Source organism: Corythoichthys intestinalis, chromosome 6, assembly GCF_030265065.1.
Source record: "Corythoichthys intestinalis isolate RoL2023-P3 chromosome 6, ASM3026506v1, whole genome shotgun sequence".
In the NCBI taxonomy this organism is placed as follows: domain Eukaryota; kingdom Metazoa; phylum Chordata; class Actinopteri; order Syngnathiformes; family Syngnathidae; genus Corythoichthys; species Corythoichthys intestinalis.
In genome coordinates, this window is record NC_080400.1 from 47,243,344 (window position 1) to 47,259,940 (window position 16,597).

Here is a 16,597-nt window from a genome sequence, read left to right on the forward strand (position 1 = left end):
TGACTAATGAAACAGTACAAGATCTATTGTATGCTTTTCCTTTTGTGTAAATAATTATAAGAAGGACTGACCTAACAAAACTGTCCATAAGCATTCAAAAACACTGTTTCCTTGTGTTTTTTCCTACATTTTCAGCTCCAGTATGTCCAGTATATGCCCTTTCTTGTACAATGCAATGCCAAACAATGCCAAAGGGCAATATACTGTATGTCCTCTACTTGGCTAAAAAGCAGTAAGTATTGAGGAACTGACCGGCGGCTCTATCTCCTTGCTTATTGTGCATGGTAGGATGTCACCATTGTATTGTATTGTACTGACAATATCAGCCAAATGTAAGGTCTCACACACACAGTCTACCATTGTTGTAGACACTTCAATGGAAGAGCACTTAAAGTGGCATTACTGGTTACTTGTCAGTCTTCATGTAAAAGCGTTAAAGGACATACAATAGTACATTTGTAAGCCCTTTTGTTTGCTTGTTTACTGCTGATGTACTGAAATGGATTTGCCTTTTATCCATTTCATTTTTGTGGTCCCTGAAAATTGACTAATACTGATACACAATAGATTTGTAGTCCGTCTGTTTTCGTACACCGGCTTTCACTAGGGAAGAATGAATAGCTGTGTAACTGCCACAAGAACTTACTTGCTGAACTACTGTATAAGGGTTCTATATGAAGCGTCACTGGCTGCAGCTTTTTATGACATTTTGGTGTTTAAGTTTTAAACTGTTAGTTTTAAACTTATGTTACGTTGGACCTCTAACATTAAGCAATTGTTTTTGTTTCCATTTCAAGCAGCTTCAGTTATCGTTTGCACAGATTTGCGCTACCTTTATAGGATAGTGTCAAAAATGGTTGGCTATATTGTGATATTGTGTGCAAAAATAATTCTGTTAATCCGAAGCAGCAATTACATTAATATTGGTCACTGTTTTAGTTCGCATGTCCTCATAAATATCATCATCAAAAATTTCCTTAAAATATAAATAACCTTTAAGTTATCTTGCCGACACGTAATAGGTATTCATACAGTGTATTATGTGCGTAGATGGGTCATCTATTACTAAGTGGCTGCCATCATCCCCAGTTCAAATCATCAACCGGTAGAGAAAATGAGGAAACAAAATGTCAGCTTCAGATGCAGATCACACATATTATGACAGTGTTCATGACAGTAAATATGCTTCTTCTAATCGACAGCATTGGTGTATGCGTCTGGAAACCACTTGGTCATTCTGTGTGATTCAATTGAATTCACAAATTCAATCCCATTTTGCTTTAATATTTCAAATATGCAAGCATATGAATACACAAACCTGGTTTTCTGTATGTTTACAGTACATTTTATTATCTTGTTATTAATAAGGTGTACTATTAATTAATAGATGTTACTTTGTACAAGGAACATTACATGAAATGGTGATATGTATTCTGTACTCAAATTTCAGAAGGTGTTCAATGGAGCTCTCAGAGAAGTATATTTTCTCTAATTTTATGTGTGCAACATTTTCAGCACACGTTATGGCTCTCCTTAAAATTTCACACCTATGTACTTATACGTTTTTCGAGTGTCTCATTAGTGAGGAGATACTGTTATTCGTCAGGCAGGCAAAGGCATGCTGCAGCGAAACCACCAACTGCCAAACATCATTATAAGCCACACGACTTGCTCTCACACTGAATTTGACACATGGATCCTGGGGAGACAGCCCCTACAAAACAAAAGCAACAACAACTGCAGTGTTTGCAAGTTGTGAGCAACCCCATTGTTTGAAGCCACACTCGCCTGGTTGGAATTAAGGGTACCAGGCCAGCCAAGAAACTTTCCTGCCGTCACATAAGTTCAGCAAATAGAACAGTAAGCAGAAACGTACACTGTAACTATAAAATAAATAGCAACAATACATTTAAAAATGAAATGATACTATTATAACAATATGCAGAAATCTATTCAATGTCAATGATCCATACATAAAAAGCACAAAGAAGAACAATGAAAAAGCAAAGGAGAATTATACCAACAAAGGTAACTGGATTACAGGTTACAGTACAAATGCGACATATTAAACTTCAGTAAAGCAGAGTGGCTATTTCAACCAATGCATGAATAGTCTCAGTTTCCATTCACTACTATGTTAAAAAAATTGGGATACTATTACTCCATTTGACAACTGTAGTGTACATGTTTTTTTGTCTTGACTTGACAAATACAGTGTAGTGCTAAAATATTGCATGAATGCATGGTTTCCAATTAGAGTAACATGTTTTTACATCTGCGCAACATCAATGTAACTTGATCAGTTTGTACAAAATATGATCACAGGCCATATATTGAACAGTGTACTTTAAAAGACTCACGATAAGGCATGTACAAAAAAATCGTATATTTTTAGGATTCGATCTGTTAAAATAACATCTGATTTTTATAAAAATAGTTTTAAAATTTATATACACCTTTTGAATAAATTTTACCTGAGGGGTTGAGCAATCGCCAGGTAATAAGCGGGTCCGGCCTGCCACTGGCCAAGCAGCTGAGTGTAACGTTGCTGCCCTCATTCACAGTCATGTCTTCAGACATCTTGTAAATGTTTGCTGGAACTGTAAAGGTAGAGATAAGAGAGAGAGACACAGAAAGACATTAACATTTTTTAAGCTGTTTTTTCACAATGCCTTTTGCACTTTTCTAAAATGCTGTCAGACTCAGACTTCACTATTATAATAATGGATGCTTTATTTGAACAGCTGCTTTAAATTTAAGCAGAAGTACCTTACTATGAACATGAAAATAGAGACAAGTTGACCTTGCCATTTTTTTGAGAAAAAATGTTTCTCAATGGTTTAATTTTTTTTCCAAACACTTCAAGGTATCGGTGCACTTTTTATCGGTGCAGTTTTGAGACCATTTTCAAATTTAACCTCGTCTGTTATGCAGATGAATTAAGAAGGTGCAGTTGGCTTTTTCAGTGTCCAAGAAGATCAGGGATGGGATTTAGAGGACATACAATATGTGAAGGTTTTGATAGAATGTGTTTGGAACGGCTGGGAAATACTCTATACTGCATATGATGTCAAAACTGCAAACAATTTTCTATCACATTGGGTTTTGATAAAATGAAATATAAATAGAGGGTATAGAATGAATCAGAATATTGTTGGAGGTGTCCAACTTGCCATCAGCTGCTTCATTCAGTGCACTGTGAGTGAGTGGCAGAACACCTTAGGCAAAATGTATATATATATTTTTTTTCCTTTTTTTTTTTTTTGCTGTACTTTAGTTGTATAAATTGGTCACTGTTTTATAAACACTTATATTTGCAACAGATAAACATGGACAAACTGTTAGCCATCAGTATTTAAAAAATGGGGAAGGGCCGATATATGCCAAAAGCGCTAAAGTGAGTCACTGGGTCTTATTTTAGCCACAACCAAGACATCCATACAACAAGTGTTGTTTCCGTCAACGATGATGATAATGAAAACATTTTGTCAACGAATACTTTTTTCATGACGATGACGAGACGAATGCCAGTATTTTGTTTTCTTGGTCAGAGAAAATTCACAATATTGCATTAGCCTTTAAAGGTCTGTGCTCAGTGATCATCACATACTCAATGTAACTTTTAGTGTTAGCATCGCGTTCGCGTTAGCATTAGGGTAATTCTAACGTCTCGCGTCCTCTCAAACTCTCGGACAACTTTTTTTTTTTTTTTTTTTTTTTTTAAACAGTTTGTGGCATCCAGTTTGGGTATTATTAAATGAAAATAATGTACTGTTTTCATCCTGAGTGTATATAATAACCAAGTTGGCGTTGTCCTTGTAGACACTACAATATGTGCTTGTCTGTCAATGTTCATTCGAAATAGTTGGAAACTTTTATTTATTTAATTGGAGTAATATTTTTTTTAATTTTAATTATTATTATTTTTTTTTAAAGACGAAAACATTTCTAGTAAATGTCAACCAAAACTAGACGAAGACAAACCCACTTTGAGATGACTGAAATATTACTTAAACTAATAGGTATTAGTGTCCAAAAGACAGAGACTAAAACTAAAATTAAAAGTGCTGCCAAAAACAACACTGCATACAACATTATTCCCAGATTAATGTTCAGGCTTACAGCACCGATATGCAAAAAAACCAAACTGTATTTCATGTACTATACACTGTTTGATTCTGTAGACAGTGGTAAAATCTGGACTTGAGAATTACAAAATTAATGTGTTGGAGTAGCCATCACAAAGCCCTGATCTGAATCCCAAAATTTGTGGGCTGATCATAAAAGGCATGTGCAAGCAAGGCAACCAACAAACCTCAGTTACACCAGTTCTGTCAGAATGAATGGATCAGAATTCCAGCAGAGTACTGTCGAAAACATGTGGAAGGCTACCCAAAACGTTACACCTTGATACTAAGGAAATGTATGTTAAATTTTGACCTTGAAGAAAATATTATAAAAATAGTGGATAAAAGTCCATGGTGGAAAGAGAAGCCATCTCCGTTGTATTCAATGTATTATTTCTATATTCACTGGGCACATGAACATTTTCCAATGTATTACTTTCCCCCAGGACATGTATGACACACAAATACTTTGTTTTCAAACTCAAAGGAACCATGAACAAAACACAATAGCTGTTACTACAAATAACAAGCTCATTATAGCAGCTCTTGGTTTTGTAATTTTCTATTGACAAAGATGGTCCAGTAAAACAAAGTTGTGTTTGAATTTCCTTGCTCGTTAGTGACAGTCTAGCTGGGAACACAAAGCAGTCCTCTAGCTTAACAGAAATACTGTTTGTGGGAGTTTCCTCTAGTCACACAATGTCTCTGTGAGCTCTTTTCATAGTAGCCAGGCTGTATCGACCTAAATAATATTGTGAAGACAGTACTCATGTTGACTTAGATGAAAAATAACCTCAAAAGTAGCATTTTTATTTTTATTATTTTTATTTTCCATATGTGGTCAGTTACTTGATTAGAGGTTATGTGAAGTAAAATCGAGTGAGAGGTTATATGAAATCAAACTTGATCAGAAAGTTAATCGTTAATATAAGTCTGTCTGTCTGTGTCTGTCTGTCTCTCTCTCTCTCTCATATTATTTTACATGATCTTCTCCATGTTAACAATTCATCCCTTCCCTCTAAAGCATGCCATTATCACACCATTACTCAAAAATAACAAGCTTGATCTATCAATAATTATGAACTACAGGCCCATCTCCAACCATCCCCGTGTCTGTAAAATAATAGAGTTGTTTCAACTCCACAATTACTTCACTCATAATAATCTGAATGATATCAGAACACATCACAGTGCAGAAACTGCACCGGATAATGTTATCAATGATTTGAAACTGATGACGCAAACAAACTCTCTCTTTCGGTACTATTAGATTTAAGTCCCACCTTTGATACAGTTGACGAGTGCTGTACGATATGACGATATATACTGCCAACACGATGACAAACTTTCTATTGGCATTTTATACATTTTTCGTGATGATCTCAATTTACTAAAATGATCATTTTTTACACTGGATATGTTGCAATACTACTTGACACAGTTAACATTTTTGGCAGGTCAGTTTAATGTCAATTCAAAAATAAAGTACTGTAGTAAAAACGTATAATTATTCACCAAATACGGTTATTAAAAATGTACTATTTTGTGGAATATTGATTATGTGATATAAAATCGGCCATATTGTGATAGAGTTTTTTCCCCATATTGCACAGCTCTACAATGGACCATGATCTCTTACTTCATAGACTTGGAATTTACTATAGACCTCCAGGGATGTGTTATTTGCCAATTTTAAATCATATCTACAGGAAATATTCTCAACCTTATTTGGCAATTTTAGATCTGTAAATTCTAATCTCGACTGCACAGTCCACCAAGGATTAGTTATTTGTCCACTGCTGTTCGGCCTTTAATTGGTCCCACTTGGTTCAATCAAACAAACATAATGTCTCCTGAAATTCAATATGCAAATGAGACAATGAGCTTTATGTCTCACTGTCCCCTGGCAATCTTAGTCCTATACTAAACAACTTGACCAAATGCATTGATGATCTAAACTACACACCTACAGAGAAATTCTGCGAGTTGGTCCACAAATACAGAAGCAATAATAGACTCTGGTTTTGTCAGCATTTTTTCCAGGCCCAGGTTAGAAATCTGGAAGTAATTATTGGTTCACATCTAAACTTTCAGCTTCATATACTATGATTTGAAAAACATTTCCACACTTATCTCAATCTAATTCAGAAAAACTGGTTTATATATACATATCTAACAGATTAGATTATTGTAGTGTTTAAAAAAAGTCCAGTTTTCTTTTAAAAATAGAAAATTAATTGCCGTTAAATCATTCAAAACGCAGCAGTTCACATTCCAACTAGACCAAAGAAAATAGAACACATCAAACCAATTCTAATCCCATCTAATATGAAGAAGATTTTAAAGTGCTTTTTCTTGTTCATCAATTACTGAATTTTATGGTACCCCAGTACAGTGGTACCTCTACATACAAAGTTCATTTGTTCTAGGACCTTGTTTGTATGTCGAAATGGTCGTATGTCGAGCAGGATTTTCCCATATGAATGCGTTATAATTACATTAATTCGTTCCACGGCCCAAAAACCTACACTAAATCCCTAATACTATAAATACTGCTGGTACTATTACAAATGGCAATTACAGCTAGCAAAACAAATAAATCATAAATAAAGATTGGCATTATAATACAGTATAATACCAACAATAAGAATAATTTCGATAATATTGTAATGAATCGGGTTCCAATGTAGCGGATGTGTTTTGCGTGCGTGCTGTACCTGAACGCACCGCATGGCTGATGTGACAGTGAGATGGGTGCAGTAGAGATTTTACTTTCTCTTTTAAAGTTCTGTTGCTTTTGGTGTCAACTGGGCGGACAGTAGACATGTTGAGTTGCACATGTTCTGAAATAAATGATTAAAAACTGGACAAAGCTGGCGATATCTTTGGCGATGTTACAACAATAATAATTGTCACCTTAACTTAGAAAAACTGCCGAACAGAGATCAGAGGAGGGCCGTCGAGATCGTAGACATTGTACAGCCATATTGTCAAGCCACTTCACGAATGTGTACACTACGCTCAGATTTTTCAATTATTTCCATCTTCATTTCAATGGTAGGCGTCACCTTTTTCCTTTTTTACCACCTGCACAAACCTTCTTGGAACCCATGTTGATTTCACAAGAAAATCTGTGTCCCTCTTGCGGGAAAACAAAGAAATTGCAGCACTGTCATAAATAGTCGTATTTCAAGCATGTCGTCAGATGTAGAAACAAATGGCGAGTCAAATTTTAGGTCAGATGTCGAAAAGATTGTGTGTCGAAGCGATCGTAGATCGAGCTATAACTGTACATTATTTCAAGCTCACATGCTATCGCACAACCAGGTCGCTCAGATCTTCAGTTATGGTCCTTCTAAAGGCTGATTTATGCTTCTGCTTTGTGGTGACGGCCTAGCGACCACTTAGACCTTCGTCGTCACTGAGCTTTCAAAGTTCTGCGTCAAGGGAACGCGTTGCTCTGTAATTCACTGCCAAGCCACTAGAAGGGTGTGGCATTGTCTTCGTACGGTTTTGGGGGACTCTTGTCGAATTCCTTTAGTTTTCCTCCAGTCATTGACAGCAATGGCAATGAAGATGGAACGTGTGTATTTTCAGTGTAGCTAATCAATACTGAACAACAAATTTTGTTGATACAAATGTTGAAGGGTAGGCGAGACAGAAGACATTTGCGAATGAAAACGGTGTAGTAGTGCTGACCCGGAAAAAACGTTCTGAGGGGACCAATCACAGTCCTTCGACATTCACATCAGGCGTGTTGACGTGATGCGTAGTCAGGATTTTTTGGAGGTGCACATCGGGCTACGGCATTAGGTTGTAAATCAGGTCTGTGTTAACGGCGTAGGTCTTCCCTCACCGCTACGCAGAAGCATAAATCAGCCTTAAATGTCTCTAAAGTAAAATGCAAACCGAGCCAAGGTCCATTTTGCCACTGTGGTGCTATGAAATAAGCTTTCAATTGTCCTGCGGTATCTAATTGAGGTAGGTATCTAAGGTGCTATGAAATGTTGACTAGACTTGTCTGATATTGACTTTTTAACTGATAACCGATACAACTCCAAAATCCGATACGGATATCAAACAGATATTGATATATTTGGACGTGGACTTAAAATTTATTGCTAATTGTATTCTGATGCCCCGAAGGATGCTTTAATAATGATGAGGCGATATTATTCTTATCTTCTTCTTTAATTTTGTCTCAGCAAGTTTATAGAGATATCATCTACTTCTATAACCACACACAATGTAATTTACTGTGATAGTATACAAACAGAAATGCTTGAAAATCTTGATCATTTTGAACGCACTCACTCAGAGCACAGACTATTCAACTGTGTAACTGCTATCCCAGCATTAATGAAAAGTCAAAGTAATACGTAATAGTACAGTTAAGCCTTCATTCTCTGTACTGTGTCAATTTAAAAAAAAAAAAACAAGAAAAAAAAAACATTCTGTGACTGTCAAAATTACAGCTGGTAAATACCCAAGCGCCCTACAAACTCAGATGATTACTCCCCACAGCTCTACAGAAATTCATTCAAGCACATTTATTTCCACTCTTTCTGGTCTGTGCTCCCCAATCCCTATTTCTAACTATTCCTCAGTTTACACTGCAATCCAATGAACAATTGGCTGGCGGTAGAGAGTTTTCAGGTTCATTGGCGAGGCCAGGCATTCATTTCGCCAATCAGGGCCAAGTTTCGAAGCCTGGCTAACATTTGTCATCAGATTCATAGCTGCACTTATTTGATAAAAAGATACAACTTGAGGCGATGAAATGACTATAAAGGACTCTTTTGACAACAATGTGTCACATCTGGTAGGCACTGGACAATGAAGTCAAATGTAGGAATCTCTTTAGAAATGATGACCAAACTGCTCATCCAGTAAAACCTAGATCATGTAATTCCTTGTTTCCAAGTTTATATTTGACACATTAACATGTCCTTAGTCCAGCCCTCCATAAAAAAAAATCACAAAAAATATGTTGATCATGAAAAGTGTTTCCCACTCTCTGGTGATGTAAAAGCATAAGACAATTCAACATGCCAAACATCTGCAGAGCAGTTGACACAAAGAGAAGGATTGGCCTAAACTGCTCGTCTAGCTTGCTAAAATCAGAGTCCTAAACCATCATCATCATGTACTTGTATCTCAATTTGGGCATGTTTATACCATTTATAAATAAAGGGTTAAGAGCGTGGTCTGTTCACTGAATCAATAAATGAATGAAAGGTGTGAGAAAAGTGGAATACAGGGGTACCTCTACTTACAAACATCTCTACAAAAAGAATTTTCAGGTAACGACATGCCTTAAAGGCCAAATGTGAACTAAGGTTGGCCAACCATGTTTCTGAATAATATCAATGGCTAAACAATTATAAGCATATTTTCATTATTTTTTTTAACGCAACCCTTCCAGATTCTTTGTTCAACCCATAGCAACGCCCTTGACAACGAAAATGCTTTTCTTCGGCAATCTTCGGAAATCTTCGGAAATTACGTCACACCGGGAAGTGCGAGGGAAGTCCACCATAGAACAGTATTGTTTGTTGCATTGCTTCTCGGTAAGATGCCATGGCGGTGTGTGGCGATGTTTTGTTCTCACTCAAACAAAAAGTTGTATGAGTGGCCAAAGGATAGCAGGGCATGTAAATGGACATCTTTCGTTCGCACGAAGCGTATGAATTTCATGCCATCATCGAGTAGTGTTCTCTGCTGCAAACACTTCGAAGATGCCTGCTTCCTTAACCGGTCTGCTTATGATCAAGGATTTGCCAAAAAGTAACTTGTGTGTGGTTTTTGGATAAATGACTGATGACTTTGTCAAAGCAGAGCTGCCAACTGTTGTGGAATGAACAGTATAAGCTAGCGACGTTAGCCGAGGCTATCCCCGATCATAGTTGTTGTTGCGTTCGCTATGTTAAGCGTGTTTAAACTGTGCGTCATCTACGATCTTGCCCGAAAGGGTTAATCCACTGTCAATCGGGAAAGGGGTGTGGATGTGCACATAAGCGGGTCGGCGTCGCGTAATTCACGGTCACGTTGCAGTAAGAGACACACACCGCCGGTGAGTTTGCTTATTTTTTATTTATCTGTATTTGTATTATGTATTTCCACCTTCATGCTTCAAGCATTGCATTGCATTTGTACGGTTCGCCGTTTCTTTCACGGTGATCGCTTTGAAGCCTTCTAGTTTGTGCTTCGCCGCTTCGCGAGAGCTGCTGACAGGTGACAAATGTTGCTTTTAATGTCTGGCAGCGAATCAGCGAGCGCCCAGGCCACGCAGTGAATCATGGGAAATGTAGTCTCGGGACAACACTGAAGTGGTGCTTTGTAATCTGTTCGCTTGTGTGAAAAAACTACATTTCCTTACGCCATTAGACGCCACTTTGTTTTCTTATTGTTGCCACAATAAAGTGGAGAAAGCAATTGGCGACTGTGATATGGTTATAGTGGATTTTATTTAGTTGTAATACGGGAGTTCACCAGTAGAGTGTACGCATGTCATTTAGATGTGTTATTGTTTGTGCCTTGCTCCTTCACTAAAATAGAGATAAGTTGTTCAGAGTCACTTGGCAAGACGATGATTAAAGTTGTATAAGCCAATAAAGGTGTCGTGTGGGTCACTCGGTCAAGATATAACAATGACTCATCTCCTTCTTTCCCCCCAACGTTTTTATATTATTATTTTATATGCACGAGAGCTGCCGGATCTGCCAAAATGAACATGAAGTCAGATTATTATTTTTTTTAACAATGTCATCAGATAGACAAAAACATAAAATTGTGTGCAAATATCTGCATCTTCAAATCATGAAAATAATAACAGCCTATATCTTACCAATGTTGTAATCTCGATGGATCTTGTATCCATTCCATGTCAGGAAGTCTAGGCACATTGTTTGCATCATGATTAGTGTCTGGCTAATGACATGAAATTCCAATCTCCTCTTCTTCCTCCAACTCTTCAAAAACTTGGATCTCCTCCCTTGCGCTTGATCTATCGCTTATATCGCTGTTTGAATCATTGTTTGAAGGGCTTTGTATGGCAGCCGTATGTATGGAGGTGCCATCGCGTTCCCGGTGTGACGTATCACTTCCGGGTTCGTCCCCTTTCAGGCTCGAACTTCGGAAACGCGATTATTTTGTCAAATATACAACATATAAATTATTTTTTCATGCTTTATTTGTTGGACAATGTTTAATTACTTTACTTGTGACCAGTGTTGTTAATAACGGCGTTACAATATAACGGCGTTACTAACGGCGTTATTTTTTTCAGCAATGAGTAATCTAATTAATTACTTTTCTCATCTTGGCAACGCCGTTACCGTTACTGAGGCGGGAAAGGCGTGCGTTACTATGCGTTACTAAGTTGGTTGAATAAAAAAAGTCTGAGAGAAACAGACTCACGTGGACGAGAGCAGAGCAGCAGTGGGGAAGACGCCGTTGCAACCGCGATGCTAGGTGGCTCCAATAATACCTGACTGTAGCCATAGCCGACAAACTACGCCCACATGACACGGTAAATATCATATTATAGAACTAGATGCAAAAACTGACACAGCTGCATTGCCAACATGTTTTAAGGACTACATGCGTTAGTAAACAGCCGCCATCTTAAAGCAGTAGACCTCTCAGGAAGGCCCTGATGTAGAGATCCTTCCTAGCGAACCTAAGTAACTTTTTTTTTTTTTTTTAAATCTAAAATGCTTCTAAATCGGCAAAATCTTAACTTAAATCGATCTTTAAATGATGAAACAGTTTTAAAACTTACACATGTTTAAAGTAGACAGAAGGGAACTAATGCAATAACGGGAGAAATTTTAACAACTTTAACGATTGATTTACAACTTTAAATGACTTCCACACATAGCAAAGGTTACTAGCTAGTTATCGCAATACCCTTGTGTCTAGTTAAGTGGAGGGTAATGAATTGGGCTAGGGCCAATTGTCCCCCAAATCCTTTAAACTTCACATTGTGTGACCTGTTTTTTTTTGTTTGTTTGTTTGTTTTGTTTGTTTTTTGTTTTTTTTTTTGAGAAAAAAAAAAATTATCACTAGTTACTTTGCCAAGTAACTAATTACTCTTACATTCAGGCAACTGAGTTACTAACGCAATTACTTTTTGGGAGAAGTAATTTGTAACTGTAATTAATTACTATTTTAAAGTAAAATTAACAACACTGCTTGTGACCCTATTTGGCATGTGAAGAAATTACTTCACATTACTGCTTTAACGGGAAAACATTGCCTCTTGTTACGAAAGAAATTTCAGGATATGACAGGCAAAAATACAGTATGGGATGCTACTCACATTTCCCAGAATTTACTGAACATTACATACTTAAAGCTGCTCTGCCATTGGCTATTGCCTTGCATCTTGCTGGCATCCACTTGGTCACGAGGGACCTCTACTGTATGTGTATGTGTGTTTCCCAGCAACCTCTTTATTCACCCCACGGGACATGAGTTGTTCTGATAGCCTTACATGAGTGTACCCTTAGTTTACATTGTGACTCCTTGAGAAGACGCAAAATTTAATGTTTGCATCTATATGGTTCCGTTTCCATTCGACCAATGTTGCAATTCCGCATCAAAACGATGAAGTATTCATGCCAGTGCAGATTTACAAGGTGACAGCGAATGATGCACTTTGACCCCAAAAACCTCCTCAGCCCGGAAGACAACATGCCCGCCCACTCCAAGCAATGGCATGTTTCCTATGCTCCAAAAGGCACAACAATTGGAACATTCAACATATTTAAATTAAAAATATTATTAAAAACAGTAAATTAAAGCTGACATTCCACCATATTTGCTGTTTTTAATGTTTAGTAGCACCGTTGCGCACGCCTAATGTGACGTGTACGAGTACGAGTACTGACGTCGTTATCGGTGTGGAAGCTTTTGATATGCGTGTGGGCCCCCCCCCCCCCCCACACACACACACACACACAACCCCCGCAATTGAATCCTTCCACTTTGGAGGCAGGATTCCTAGGTTTGCGTCTTTGCCTTCCGTCTTCGCTGACACCACATGAACACGAGGCCACTCCGCTACATAGTCATTGCGTCTTGGTGTCACAGAGTCGCCTTGTAAACTGCCCCTTAATGTTTATTCTTTGTTTTTATACTGCTAGTATACGCACAACTCTCATTTTATGTTTATAGTGCAATGATTTAACTGTAACATGTAATTGTTACATGTTGTGATACATTGTTATGCTTTATAAAATATTCATGTCTGAATTTTAAGGGGCTCGGAACAGATTCAAGCATCTACATGGAAAACGCGTATCTTCTTGCGGAATTTTCAGTTTACGAGACTACTTTCAGAACCAATTAATTTCATAAGTAGAGCTACCACTGTATATCTGTCATTGGTGATGACTACAGATAAGATTTCCCATCATAAAACTTGAAAATGTTAAATATTTTTTTATTGTTATCCTCGCCTTTCCCCTTTTGATAGGAACCCCGAGGGATGACGCTCCCTCCCTTCCCACACATGCAATCTTAACACACATCACATCAGAGGATCATATTTACAGCCTTCATATTGCTGGCTTTGGTCATGGAGGCTCTAAACATACAAGAAACATATTTCAGTCCCTATTTTCTTTTAACTGGTGAAATATAAGTGCAATGCATCAGAAGAAGTACACAAAATGACTTTCAATCCATAGCTAAGACAAAGAGTAAGAGGGCACAACCTTCTTTTTTATCACACCAGGGTGCAAATGCTAAAAAGCAGAGTTGCAATATAAAATGATTCAATACTTCAAGTTGTGACACATAAACCCGCAACACACTGACATGACCTTTACTATTTTATTTCACACGTCTACACATTGCATCATTCCCCCCCGAGAGTTGCAGGTGAGGTCAGGCTTTACTCTACTTCTCTACGTGACTTCAAAAGATATATAGAGGTTGAGGAACACCATGGCCAAAGGGAGTCCATTCGCCTGACAGGATGGGCCACAAATAGAAGGATAAAAAATGCAGCCAAAGGGTACTGGTGAGTTCACACAAAGAGCATGGCGATGAAAGCACATACAGCAGTCATCTGTATCAGAGATTAAATCAAGATTATGCTAGCCAGTAATGATGACCACTCTCTTGGATAGTCTTTAAAATATAGCTGGAGTGGTTCACCTGCAGCCATCGTCATAGCTGTGTTGTCATATGTGTCAATAGAATAGTCCCATTTAAATGCATGAGGACCACTTTCAGAGAGGATAAAGAAGATTAAAGGGGATTGAAGTTTTAGATAGTTTTTAGTTTTTAGATCCGCTCTATGCCTGAGGAGGAAAAAGGGGGAATCGTGAATTGTTGCTTTCATTAAAACTTCAGAGTTTCATTATGAGGGGTCAAAGACACGAGGACAATCTGTGTAGAACCTTCTACCCAGAGGGCTCATAGATATAGTTGTATTTACTTGTTAGTCTACAGTTACTGTCTTTTTATTATAAACCAAGTAAGTGCTTACTTTTCATGCAAGCCTTGATATTTACTACATACATATTGGACTTTAGATGACTTTGTAATAATTTGTTGTGACAAAACACAAAATGAAACAATACAAAACTTATATTGCAGAACTGAACTGCCTGGAACAAAAACATTAGTGCGCAGGGTTGTCAGTAGAGATGTCCCGATCCCGATCGATCGGGTCCGATCACGTCATTTTCAAAGTATCGGAATCGGCAAAAAAATATCGGCCATGCCTTTTTTTAATTTATATACATTTTTTAATTGAATCGTTTTCTAATTGTATTTAACGTTACAGACATAATATGTTACACTCATCCAGAGTCTTTAGTTTAGGCTTAAGGTAGGCTTATCAAATTTATCCCAATAACGGCAGTAATTAATTTTTAAAAAAATGTATCACGTTAAAATAATTAACACAATTAATGCATGCGCTGAACGACCCACTCACGCATTGTCACGCTCCATCTGTAATGGCGTCGTTTTGCCAATATAGAGAGCTAAAAGGCAGCATAAAATGAGTAAAGTGAATTTTGGCAGCCTTAAGAGCTTTATTTTAATTGGCTAAAGCTTTACAATCCCTCTCCCTATGATTAGAAATATCATGGGAAGCAATGTGGGGAAGCAAGGTAACATCTGATCTTTTTCTTAACACCTGGAATGATATCCCCTCGCAGAGAAGATATATGAATTGGTAGCACTACGCACAGTCGTGGTTTCATTTGCCATGGTTGCACTTCCCATCGTGCATTGGGCATGGCCTTCAGTATCATTTACTGAAAGCTCAACAAATACACTAGATGGCAATATTTAGTCACAATATACAAAGTCACAGGTCTTTCTATCCGTGGATCCCTCCCACAGAAAGAACGTTAATAATGTAAATGCCATCTTGAGGATTTATTGTCATAATAAACAAATACAGTACTTATTTACTGTATGCTGAATGTATATATTCATCCGATTTTTATTCATTTTTTTCTTAATGCATTGCCAAAATGTATATGATCGGGAATGATTGGAATTGAATCGGGAGCAAAAAAAAGCAATCGGATCGGGAAATATCGGGATCGGCAGATACTCAAACTAAAACGATCGGGATCGGATCGGGAGCAAAAAACCATGATCGGAACAACCCTAGTTGTCAGTTAAGCGTTACTGTAATCTAATTACTTTCGTTCAGTAACAAGCAATCTAACACATTCATTTTTCCTAACCAGTAATCTGATTAAAGTTACAGTAGTTTCCTTAGTGTCTGTGCGTTACTACTTTGTTGTATGTACGTATGTAATGTACAGTTGGGCAAATATGTATTTAGTCAACCACTAATTGTGCAAGTTCTCCCACTTGAAAATATTAGAGAGGCCTGTAATTTTCTACATGGGTAAAACTCAACCATGAGAGCCAGAATGTGGAAAAAAAAAAAAAGAAAATCACAGTTTGATTTTTAAAGAATTTATTTGCAAATCATGGTTGAAAATAAGTATTTGGTCAATACCAAAAGTTCATCCCAATACTTTGTTATGTACCCTTTATTGGCAATAATGGAGGCCAAACGTTTTCTGTAACTCTTCACAAGCTTTTCACACACTGTTGCTGGTATTTTGACCCATTTCCATGCAGATCTCCTCTAGAGCAGTGATGTTTTCGGGCTGTCTTTGGGCAACACGGACTTTCAACTCCCTCCGCAGATTTTCTATGGGGTTGAGATCTGCACACTGGCTAGGCCACTCCAGGACCTTAAAATGCTTCTTAGGAAGCCACTCCTTTGTTGCCCTGGCTGTGTGTTTGGGATCATTGTCATGCTGAAAGACCCAGCCACGTCTCATCTTCAATGCCCTTGCTGATGGAAGGAGATTTTTACTCAAAATCTCTCAATACATGGCCCCATTCATTCCTTTCTTTACACAGATCAGTCGTCCTGGCCCCTTTGCAGAAAAACAGCCCCAAAGCATGATGTTTCCACC

General features: G+C 37.6%; 1 protein-coding gene across 2 annotated transcripts in view; it reads right to left on the reverse strand.

The window, feature by feature from the left end:
* The window catches only part of lsamp (limbic system associated membrane protein), a 475,339-nt gene that overhangs the window by 37,761 nt on the left and 420,981 nt on the right, over positions 1 to 16,597 (reverse strand). For both annotated transcript variants that reach the window (XM_057839958.1, XM_057839957.1), the window contains one exon: positions 2,475 to 2,600. In XM_057839958.1, coding sequence (XP_057695941.1) covers positions 2,475 to 2,600 — 126 coding nt within the window. The remainder of the gene's footprint in view (positions 1 to 2,474; positions 2,601 to 16,597) is intronic.